The following is a 12,531-nucleotide window of genomic DNA, read 5'->3' as shown; positions in this document are numbered from 1 at the left end:
GGTTCGGTCGAACCTCCTTGGGTTTGGTCACTCCTCCTCTAGAAATGAAAACTGGTGCACCTACTGACTTAAAACCGGGTTCGACCGAACTTTTCACAAGTTTGGTCGAACCTTAACAATAAGGCAGCTTCATGCAATCTCCTTATGTCTCCATGTATTTATCTATCTCCACACTAATCCTAACAAGATTGCTAGCAGGTTGGGGTTCGAGAAAGTGCACCTTGAATATGATGCTCTTGTGGTAGTTCAAGTAATCCAAAGCAAGAAGTCTGGAGCTGCTCCAGTTTTTCTGATTTTTGATGATGTGTTGCGAATGTGTAATGATTTCTCATGCTCTCATGTAATGCCCATTTTGTTGCAAGATGGGATACTAGTGTCTCACCGGAACAAATTTGTACAAACTCTTTCCCCCAAAGTCTTCAAACTTTGGCGGGCCTTGATTTAGCCAAATATATCCCCTCTTGGGTTCTCTCAAAAAAAAAAAAAAAAGAAAAGAAAAAGTGTCTAAGTTGCTAAACTTGTTAACTTGTGTGAATTGTGATTTAGTTGCTTTGTTCTTCTTCTTATGTTATTTGCTGCAGTAGATTAAGGCTATAAATTATGTTTTATAATGAAATACACTTTGAATTACAATTTTACATAATTACATTAACTTGAGCTAATTGCCTAAGCTGCCTAGTTACTACTCCGTATTGACTAAGACTACTGCTTGAAATATTCAAATATTGGCAATTTTGAGTCTTTGATGAGAGAAATTTTGAAAGTAGATAATTGAAGAATGAAGTTAGAGATTTAGAAATTTGAAGAGTGTAAGTGAGCTTTCTGTAGGTGAACTGGCTTTTGAGATTAGTGTTAATTCTTCCCGTTGCAATGGCAAATGTAGAAAGAATATTTTCTGGAATGACTTAAGTGAAAGATAAATTGCGTAATAGTATGAGAGATCAATTGTTGAATGATAGCTTGGTTATTTATCTCGAATTAGAAGTTAGTATGGACGATATTGTACATCGATATCAAAACATGAAAACTCGTTGTAAACAATTGTAATAATTTTGAAACATTATTAGGTTGTACTTTAAATATTTATTTTTTTCTTGAATGGTTTATTTATGGCCTTTTTTTACTTTATCAAGTGTTGTTATATGTGATTATTTGTTGTCGGTTATTAGTTTTTTAGTCGGTGGTGCCCAATCACTGTTGGTGAATCACTCTATGGAGATGAACAATGTGATGTTTGTTAATAGTTTTTTTTTTCTTCATTATTTTATAGATTTTGACTAGATAATTTGATCCATCTTTTGGTATGATGTGTGGGTTTGAAATCGTTAAAAAAATATATAGATTCTCCGTTTTTTTAATTGCAACGTTGATGGTTTCACGCTTGGTAATGATTCTATAACTAAAATATCTTAAGTTATATTTTTGTAACAATTAGAAATAGTTGATATCATAAAATATTTTTCGAGACGAATCTAAGAAGATCTACTTGACTATATATAGTTTTCCAATATATGAAACACAAAAAACGATCAAAGGAGTGGGTACATACAAATGTTGCAATTTAAAAAGAATGTAGGAACTAGGAAATATAAATTAAATTTTAATAGATACATTCAAATTGGATTACAACAGATAACATATAACTTAATATAATAATAATAATAATAATAATAATAATAATAATAATAATAATAATAAAAAGGTTCTACAAAAGCATTCGGGTTAAAAAGTAAAGCATTTGGGTTTTCATATAATTTGGAGATGAAAGTTAGGGTAACAGGGTTTGATTTTTTTTAGTCTTTGATGAGTTTGTTCGGATATTGGGAGTTTAGAGAAGTAGTTAAAGTAAAAGGGAAAAAATAATTTTCTTAAAAAAAAAAAAAAAAAAAAAAAAAAGGAAATAGAAGAAGCTGGAAAAAATATTTAAAAGGCTAATAAATTAATGTACTTGGAATTAAGGCGCACAAATGTTAACATCAAAATACCACTAAGCCATGCTGCTTTTCCTCTTTCAATTAGGCAGACAAATTATATAATTGTATATCCTTTCTTTTTCGTTTTTTCAAAAAAAAAAAAATAAAAAAATAAAAAAATAAACTTTTTTTTTTCAAATACGCCCCTGAGTATTGTAGTTTTACAAAACGTAAGTACGGAGTATAACATAATACGAAGTACCAAGTAATAAATAAATAAAGTTTTAGAAAATAATATAAATAATTTGATATTGTTTATGAAAACATTTTGTAGTCGGTCTATAACTGATTACTATTAACGCAAAAACCAACCTTACTACATTTTTGTCCTGCTATTATTAAGTCCAAAACAGTCTTTGGATTCAGGAGTATAAAATGATTTATCATTCAAATTAGTAACATGGTTGGACCACCTTTTATAATCAAAGTAGTTTACGTGCTCACAATGAATTCCCAATTAAAAAACGCACAAGAAAACCAATAAATAAAAGTAGAAGTAGTGTTTTCTTGAAGCTGTTAAATGTGGTACCAATTCATAGAGGGAAATATCATACAAGATACAAGTATATGTCCTTGTTTATTTTCCTCTTCTACCTTATTTTGCTTGTTACTAACACCGTTTACGTACAAGTTTTCTTCAACAATTTAAGATATTTTGATACTAGACATAATACATTTAAGGCTCTTCAATGCTTTTTCAATCAAGGGATACTATACAATTAATTCGTCTAGTTTAGAAATTAGATTACGTAATTGGGATAATTTTTCTTCAAGGTGTTTAGCTTAATTACCGAGAAATGAAATCAATCAAGGGATACTATACAATTAATTCGTCTAATTTAGAAATTAGCATACGTAATTGGGACAATTTTTCTTCAAGGTGTTTAGCTTAATTACCGAGAAATGAAATTCGATTCGTAACACAGAGTGACTCAAAAATTTCAAGGAATATTACCTTTAATTTGTCCAAAATTAATAGTATTATTCATTGAGCATTACAACATACAACAAGGAATGCATTATATTATTATACAAGAAGAAAAAAATATAAGAACATTGAACTGTACAATGACTAAATACTATAATCTTCCATTTAAAAAAAAAAAATTAAAAAAAAAAAAAAAAAAGCCCTACTATATAGTCTATAGGATCAAATATGATATACTACTCACAATAGCTAGAAGAGATCGAACGAGGGATATCTCAAGTGGTTAGAGCATCCCTCCTGGGATCAATTCTCGAAATTACCTAACACATAATATAATCAAGGAATTTGTTCATACTGGCGCATAAGCTGCAAAATGGAACAAGCCTTCCTTTGCCCTCTATTAGTCCCATTCTTTGAGATATCAACCAAACACTCATAAACTCCGAATTGAAGCGCCGCGAGCAAGAAGGATGATCCACCATTTAAGCCCAACTCGAGCAGTATAGCTGCAGCCCCTTCTTTATTTTTAGGTGTACCATCACCCCCCATAAATTCAACCAAAGCTTGTATAAACGGAAGTTGTCCGTGTTGATAAGTATATTAGGTGACTCGTACTTCGTAGCTCTGTCCGCCCGATCGGGCGGACATTGCCCGGTCTGACCGGGCGGAAGAAGAAGAGGTGCCTGGCAAATTCGTTGAAGAAGCTGCTCTCGCGCCCGACCGGGCGAGCCTTCGCCCGACCGGGCGAGCCTTCGCCCGATCGGGCAGACCTTGCCCGGTCTGACCGGGCGGTGGGGGTTGGATACGTTGAAGCATTCGTATGGAGTTTTCTTCTCGCGCCCGATCGGGCAGACCTTGCCCGGTCTGACCGGGCGGAGAAGGAAAAATACGGAACGCGGATTTTGCGGTTTTAGGTTATCTTATTTTATTATCTTTTTGCCCAAGTATCTTTTAATTAGGGATTAATATAAAACCTCCCTAATATCAGTATTAGGGTGAAGAGAGACAGAGTGAGAGCCGTTCTTGAGAAATACAAGAATCATCTTTGTAATCTTTGCAGTTTATAGTGAAATCATTCGATCTCGGTGCCCGTGGACGTAGCTATCACATCGATAGTGAACCACGTAAATTCTTGGTGTTGTTCTTATTGTTTGCATTGAATTTCTTTATTGTTTTCTTGTTTGTTTACGACCTTTGCTTCCGCTGTCGCACAACAATTGGTATCAAGAGCTCAGGTTCAATCCTTGGAGAGTTTCTTGAAGATAACAATGGCAGGAGATTCAACAATAAGAATTGAGAAGTTTACCGGGAAAAATAGTTTCGGGCTATGGCAAATTAAGATGAAGGCTCTGTTAAAACAACAGCAGATATGGCGTCCGTTGGCTCCAAAGAGTACTACTTCGGAGTCAGGAGACGGACCGACTGACTCGCAGTTAGAAGTTATGGAAGAGAAGGCACACTCTACCATATTACTTAGTCTTGATGATCAAATCATCACGGAGGTTGCTGATCAGGAAACGGCGGCTGGATTGTGGCTGAAGCTGGAGTCATTGTATATGACTAAGTCGTTGACCAACAAATTATTACTGAAACAGCGGTTGTTTAGCCTCCGGATGCAGTCAGGTACTTCCTTACGGGAACATCTAGAAAAACTTAACTCTATTTTGCTTGATTTACGTAATTTAGATGTTAAAATTGATGATGAGGATGCTGCGTTGATTTTACTTGTATCTCTACCGTCTAGCTTTGAGAATTTTGTAGAGTCTTTTGTTGTTGGTAAGGATTCTATAACCTTAGAAGAAGTGAAGGCAGCACTTCATACTAGGGAACTCAGAATGAAAGCTACGAGTGATAATGGGGATAATGGTAGTGGGTTATTTGTTAAGTCCGGAAAGTCTAAAAAGAATAAGGGGTTTAACAAGGGGAACAATGCTGGGTCGGGTGCTGGAAACGGCAAGGATGGATCTAGTAAAACTACTACTAAAACATGTTATTACTGTAAAGAACCGGGTCACTTTAGGAATAATTGTCCGGTGAGGAAAAACAAGTCCCAGGCTGCTGTAGTTGAAGAGAAACCGAATGAGAGCTATAATTCAGAGGAAGATTTAGCATTAGTCAGTTCTGCTAGGTCTGATGATTTATCTGATAACTGGGTTCTAGATTCGGGGTGTTCGTTCCATATGTGTCCACGTCGAGATTGGTTTGATACATATGAACCTCGCAATGGGGGTATGGTTATAGTCGGTAACAATGCTCCATGTAAGGTCACAGGTATTGGTTCCATGAGGTTGAGGACTGTTGATGGGCGGAGGTTAACTTTGACTAATGTACGGCATGTTCCTGCTTTAGGAAAGAATCTGATTTCATTGGGTACCCTGGATGAATTGGGGTACAATGGTGTGTTTTCAGATGGGGAGTTGTGTATTTTCAGAGGTTCTGAGTTGGTACTTAAGGGTATCAAAAGGAACACCCTCTATGTTTTTGAGGGTGTTACACTGCCTAGTTCTGCGGTTTGCGCATCTGTATCTCACCAGGAGATGACTAAGATTTGGCACATGAGGCTTGGTCATATGGGGGAGAAGGGGATGCAGCTATTGTCCAAGAGGGGTCTTCTATCCGGGGTCAAGGTTGCCAACCTTGAATTTTGTGAGCATTGTGTGTTTGGTAAGAAACACAGGTCAAAGTTCAGCAAGGGTGCTCACATTACTGATGCAGTGCTCGATTACATCCATTCAGATTGCTGGGGTCCATCTAGAGTTGAAGGTATGGGAGGTTACCACTATTTTGTGTCATTTGTTGATGACAAGTCCCGATACACATGGCTTAGGTTGCTTAAGTCAAAGGATGAGGCCTTCAAAGTTTTCAAGCAATGGAAAGCTTTGGTGGAAAATCGACAAGGAAGGAAGATCAAGAAGCTACGAACGGACAATGGGCTAGAGTTTTGCAAAGACGAGTTTAATCAGTTCTGTGCAGATGAGGGTATAGGTCGGCATCATACTGTCAGGAAGACACCACAGCAGAACGGTGTAGCAGAACGGGTTAATCAGACACTGCTAGAGAGAGTCCGATGCATGCTCTCTAATGCAGGGCTTGGGAGGAGGTACTGGAGTGAAGCTGTGTTAACAGCTTGTTATGTCATTAATAGGGGTCCTCATTCTGGAATTGATTCCAAGATTCCGTTTGAGATCTGGAGTGGTAAGTTGCCTAATTTTTCGAATTTGAAGATTTTTGGTTGTGTTGCTTATTATCATGTTATTGAGGGTAAGCTGGATCCACGAGCCAAGAAGGGGTGTTTTGTTGGGTACGGGGATGGTGTGAAGGGGTTTAGAATTTTTTCACCTTCGGAGGGTCGGGTCATTCTTAGTAGGGATGTTACTTTCGATGAAAACACCATGTATTCAATTAAAAATGCAGAGATTTCAGATTTGAGAAGGGAAGGAGACAATTTATTACAGACAGATGGGGTACTTGAGGTACATCAGTCTACCATTGCTGATTTACCTCGGGTACAATATATTGATGATGATGCTGATGTTCCAGTGCCGGGTACTCCTGAACCTGAGATTACTCCTACTCATTCTAACTCTGGGGATGAGGTGGAGCAATCTAATCAGGGGTCATCTAGTCAACCTGACACCATTCTTGAGATGCCTAAACGAGTTATCAAGAAGCCTGTTAGATTGATTGAAGAGATGGAGGGAAGAAATTGCTGTGTTGATGCGATGACAGGTTATGCATTGAGTGTAGCTGATGATGTAGAGTCATTTGAACCTGCCACATATAAACAAGCAATTAGTTGTAGTGAGTCTGCGCAATGGCTTGCCGCAATGGGTGAAGAGATGCAGTCCCTTTACAAGAACAGAGTGTGGGAACTGGTAAAGGTACCGGAAGGGAGGAAGCTTGTGGGTTGTAAATGGATTTACAAGAAGAAAGAAGGGTTGTCGGAAACTGAGCAAATACGTTTTAAGGCTAGGCTAGTTGCTAAGGGGTTCAGTCAGGTAGAAGGGGTTGACTTTGTTGAGATATTCTCACCTGTGGTTCGACATACTTCTATCCGTGTGTTATTGTCAATTGTAGCACATTTTGATCTTGAGCTGGAGCAGTTGGATGTTAAAACGGCCTTCCTTCATGGCGATTTGGAGGAGGAGATTCTGATGAAGCAGCCCGAAGGATTCGAAGCTCCTGGAAAGGAACACTATGCCTGCAGATTGCTAAAGTCATTGTATGGACTTAAGCAATCCCCCCGACAGTGGTACAAAAGGTTTGATTCTTTTATGGTTTCACAAGGTTTTGACAGGAATTCATATGATTGCTGTGTGTATCATAGTAAGCTGGATAATGGTTCCATGATTTATCTTTTGTTATATGTTGATGACATGTTGGTTGCCACAAAGAATAAATCTGATATTGCTAGATTAAAGGAGATGCTTAACTCGGAGTTTGACATGAAAGACTTGGGTGCAGCTAGGAAGATTTTGGGTATGGAGATCTACAGGGATCGGGCTAGAGGTAAGCTTTTCTTGACTCAGAAAAGCTACATTGAAAAGATTTTGTCTCGTTTTGGGATGGAAAAATCGAAGCCTATAAGTACGCCAACTACTGTTAGTTGTAAGTTGTCTTTGTCTATGTCACCTCAATCAGAGGAGGAGTTGTCTTATATGTCTAGAGTTCCATATGCAAACGCGGTTGGTTGTTTGATGTATGCTATGGTCTGTACTAGGCCGGATATTGCGCATGCTGTTAGTGTTGTAAGCAGGTTTATGGCTCGACCTGGGAGGGAACACTGGCAAGGGGTGAAAAGGATTTTTCGCTACCTGAGAGGGACAGCTGATATTGGTCTTGTGTACGGGAATGGTAAGGAATGCTTGGTCACTGGGTACAGTGATTCTGATTATGCAGCTGATGTGGATACCAGGAGGTCTGTGACTGGTTATGTGTTCACTTTGGGTGGTTCTGTGGTTAGTTGGAAGTCTACATTGCAGTCATCAGTTACGTTGTCAACTACTGAAGCTGAGTATATGGCTCTAACTTCTGCAGCTAAGGAGTCTATTTGGCTCAAAGGCCTAGTAGGTGAACTGGGTATTGCACAGGATTTTGCTACAGTGTATTGTGATAGTCTAAGTGCGATTTGCTTAGCTAAAGATCAAGTACACCATGATCGGACGAAGCACATTGATGTCAGGTATCATTTCTTACGTACTGACAAGAGGATTAAGGTGAAGAAGATTGGGACTGCTGACAACCCGGCTGATTTCTTCACTAAGCCTGTTCCGTTTAGCAAGTTTAAACATTGCTTAGACTTGCTAAATATTGATTACTACGTGATGTAGTAGGCCCTGAGGGGCGAAGTTGGGGAGCTCCTGGTGTAGGTGTGTTGGCATTAAGGTGGAGCTTGCCCGGGGCTTGTGATGCAGGTGGAGCATTATGAGTTGTTATACTTGGAGACGAGTATGTGATGGGTCTTGGTTGAAGACTTATCGGGATGTATGGCTTATGCATGAGTCCTGCATCGGGTTTGGCTTGAGATGTTTTTTCACTATGTCTTGATGGGGTCGTTTGCTGACTACGAGTTCTCGTCAAGGTGGAGATTGTTGATAAGTATATTAGGTGACTCGTACTTCGTAGCTCTGTCCGCCCGATCGGGCGGACATTGCCCGGTCTGACCGGGCGGAAGAAGAAGAGGTGCCTGGCAAATTCGTTGAAGAAGCTGCTCTCGCGCCCGACCGGGCGAGCCTTCGCCCGACCGGGCGAGCCTTCGCCCGATCGGGCAGACCTTGCCCGGTCTGACCGGGCGGTGGGGGTTGGATACGTTGAAGCATTCGTATGGAGTTTTCTTCTCGCGCCCGATCGGGCAGACCTTGCCCGGTCTGACCGGGCGGAGAAGGAAAAATACGGAACGCGGATTTTGCGGTTTTAGGTTATCTTATTTTATTATCTTTTTGCCCAAGTATCTTTTAATTAGGGATTAATATAAAACCTCCCTAATATCAGTATTAGGGTGAAGAGAGACAGAGTGAGAGCCGTTCTTGAGAAATACAAGAATCATCTTTGTAATCTTTGCAGTTTATAGTGAAATCATTCGATCTCGGTGCCCGTGGACGTAGCTATCACATCGATAGTGAACCACGTAAATTCTTGGTGTTGTTCTTATTGTTTGCATTGAATTTCTTTATTGTTTTCTTGTTTGTTTACGACCTTTGCTTCCGCTGTCGCACAACAGTCCGATTTCTTGCCTCCCTTGAGGGTGTGAAACAAGGAGCAACAAAATCGACAGGGCCTCATCGATCATGCCTAGCTCATTATCTTCGAGCAAATTTAATAAGGGCTTAACAATCCCTGCCTCGACAGCTCGAGCTTTATTCATGGTGTTTAGGCTTAAGTTAAAGAGCGCGGTTGCTGCATCTCTTTTCCCTCTAATTGTACCATTAGCTAACAGGTTTACCAACGGAGGTATCCCATCTGATAATCCAATAGTCACTTTATTTTCATCTAACATTGAGAGACTAAATAAAGTAGCTGCTGCATTTTCCTTGGATCCTACGTTACCATTTTGCAGGACTTCTATGATTGTAGGGATCGCACCATGTTCAGTTATAAGCTGCTTGTTCGTGCTATCAATAGATAAATTTAGTAACGTCGTAACAGCATGTTCTTTTGTTTTTGAATCCGGGTTTGACAGGAGTTGGACTAAAGGAGGGATCCCTGAACTCTCGGCAATAAGGATCCTATTTTCAGGGCTTTCTTTAGAGAGCAATCGGAGCTTGTGGACAGCTTCCCGTTGAACATCTAGGTGAGTCGAGGAGAGATCTTGGATGAGTGGAATTATGGTGGATTTGTGTCCGGGTGAGGAAGGGTCATCGGTTGCTATGTCAGGGGAGGATTGATCTTTTTTTCGCGGTAGTTGAATCTTGTTCTTGTCACACCATTGTATGATGAGATTCTTAAGTGCATAGTTTGGGGCTAAGGATAGGTGTTCTAATACTTGTCCTGATTTTGGACATGTTCTGTGATTTGAGTCTAGCCATTTCTGGATGCTTTCCCTTTCATATGTCTACATTTTTCACAACAAGAAAAAAAAAATAGCTTAGACAAAAATAAAAATAACTAAAACTAATATTACACATTGTGTTAAGAGATTTTATATATAACAGTAACATCATTTTGATCAATTATACAGTACATACAAAAACATAGTGTTTTTTTTTTTTTTTTTCATAAATATATGTAAAAGCTTTATGTTTTGATCGATTACTATATATTGTGCCGAACTAAGACTTCAGATTAAAACATAAAACCTTGTTTCCTGTATTGTATTAGTCCAATCAAGTATGTACCAACTATATTTCAGACCATTCATACATTTAATTACATTTATACAAGTAAAATTGTTTTAAACAATGATATATTTAATATACTCATTTAGATGAATCTAGAAAGATCACACATGACCGTCTTTTTCTTGCAAGAAAATTATCACATACTACGTATTAATTAAGGTAGAGAAAAATTTAACTTTCAATCAAAATGAAAAGCAAATAAAATGAAATTAACAAAAAGATAGAGTTACCTGTCCAGTGGCAACAATAACAGGATCTGTCATAATTTCTAGAGTGATTGGACAAAGAAATTCTTGGGGTATTTCTGTAGTAGGACTTTTGATAATTTGTTGTTGTTCTAAGGGCTTATTTACATTATGATCTTCAAGCATTAGATTGGTTTCTTCAATTCCAGCAATTTGTTTGAATTTATTAAGGACATCTAAGATAACTTGCATATGTTCTTCAGCTCTTTTATCTTTTGCAAGCCTTCTCACAGCTTTAGTTTCTTCCTTTAATTCCTCGGATGTCCCTAATTCGAGCTTTTTTGCTAGCCTCTCTAAGATTGCAATGTCGGCGTTTCGTTCATCTTCTTTGCTAAACACAACCATCATATCCATGGACAACTCCAAGTCTTGTGTGTCTGTTCTTCTTTTGGCTCTCCTAAGTTGGTGCCCCATTAATTCCGTCTGTTAAAAAAAATTGTTCATCAATTTCTTTCTTGTTATTATTTTATCAATGTCTTTTACCGTACGAAATCATGTTAAGTTACAATACCAAAATTATTTGATAAACAAACAACTTTCTATATTGGGTGTATTATACTATGCGTTACCTTGATGATCGATTATTTATGGTCACATGTTGGCATAGAAAACAAAATTTAACTCTCTGTGATAATAGTACAAAATTTACCTGTTCTTTCACCTCTTCTGATATATTTAGATCTTGGTAAGGAATCTCATCCAAAGCTTGGCTTAATTTCGAATTCACTGAATGAAATATTCCCGTAATTGCCTCACGTTCAAGGGCCTAACGTACAAGATCCACGATTCAAATTAAAAGAAAACAGTTTTTAAATAGATCGATCAAATATACATGCATTATTATGAATCATATATTATAAGACCCCCTCTCATAACGATAAAAAGTGTATGTGTGCGTGCGCGCGTGTATATATGTAGAAAGATGAATGTATTAGCTAATTAATAGGAATTAGTTCTAACCAGATAAATCTTGCTACCCTCAGAACAAGTTTTTAACAATTTTTTGGCAGATAAAAGAGCCCTTCGCAAATTACAGAAAGAGGCATGAGCTGAATTTGAAAGAGGTTCATTAATGTCCCTAATCTCTTCCAAAAGAACTTCCATAATCTTGATTCGTCGAACGAGGTTTTGGCTTTCCTTCCTTTGAGTAACTCTATAATCACCCATTAATCCAAGTGATTCTGTCAAAACCTTTAAATCATGAATAATGTCTTTGCCTTCTTTTGGAGTAAAAATCATAAAATTATCTTCTTCGAGCATAATAATTTCCGCCGGGCTTACATTTTTTGTGTTTCCGATCCCTAAGGTTGGAATTGGACAATTTAATGTTAAATTTGGAGACGACTTACAAAATTTGGGTTTAAACATCTTGTTATTGATATGTAAAACCTTTTGATTGATTAAGTATCAGTTTTTTTTTTTTTTTTTTTTTTTGTTTGGTAACCACAAATTGAAAGATAAAGAAACTCAAAACCAAATGGATTGAGAAGGTGATGATAAAGTTTAGTTCTTGATGATGCTGCTTGAGAAAAGGAAATTTTCGCGGTAATTTCGGTTAGTTTCATTTAGAGGTTGTTATTATTTTACTTAAGATTGTGAGGCTGAGATGAATATAAATGTTTTTTAAATGTTAGTTGAAAGTTCGTTATCTTTAAATTGACTTGGATATATGCTACAAGCTTTTGTTCCTTTTTGATGTTATATATACAAGCATTTTGCTATAACTTAGCATCCTTTAATTTACTCTTTAGTCTTTTATTTTGATTTTGAGAAATTAATGTGATTTAGTTGTCATTCATGTATTTATTTTATGACAATATCAACCATCAATTTTTTCTATAAATACGTCGTTTAGTTTAGCCATTGAATGCACGATAGTATTATTTTTTCCAAATATAAATAGAGATACGGTTCTTAGGTAACTCAATATTATTGTCAACCTTTTGTAAGTAGAATCATGCAAAGACGAACTTAAGAAATTCAAAAAGATGTGATAAATGCAGCGAAAATGAACATAAGATTTAAATCTAAAATTTCTTTTTAAAACA

The 12,531-nt window shown here is 37.4% G+C and overlaps 1 protein-coding gene across 1 annotated transcript; it reads right to left on the bottom strand.

The window, feature by feature from the left end:
- Positions 1 to 2,744: 2,744 nt before the first annotated feature.
- On the bottom strand, positions 2,745 to 12,209 carry LOC110719780 (U-box domain-containing protein 15-like). Its single transcript, XM_021898757.1, has 5 exons — positions 11,444 to 12,209; positions 11,133 to 11,249; positions 10,469 to 10,906; positions 9,126 to 9,952; positions 2,745 to 3,487 (listed from the first exon to the last, which is right to left on the bottom strand). The coding sequence occupies exons 1-5, from the start codon at positions 11,849 to 11,851 to the stop codon at positions 3,238 to 3,240; spliced, it is 2,040 nt and encodes a 679-aa protein (XP_021754449.1). The 5' UTR covers positions 11,852 to 12,209; the 3' UTR covers positions 2,745 to 3,237.
- Positions 12,210 to 12,531: the final 322 nt, after the last annotated feature.

This window comes from Chenopodium quinoa, unplaced genomic scaffold (genome assembly GCF_001683475.1).
Source record: "Chenopodium quinoa cultivar QQ74 unplaced genomic scaffold, ASM168347v1, whole genome shotgun sequence".
In the NCBI taxonomy this organism is placed as follows: Eukaryota; Viridiplantae; Streptophyta; class Magnoliopsida; order Caryophyllales; family Amaranthaceae; genus Chenopodium; species Chenopodium quinoa.
Note: the sequence above shows the minus strand (reverse complement) of the source record. Positions and strands in the feature narration are given on the sequence as shown.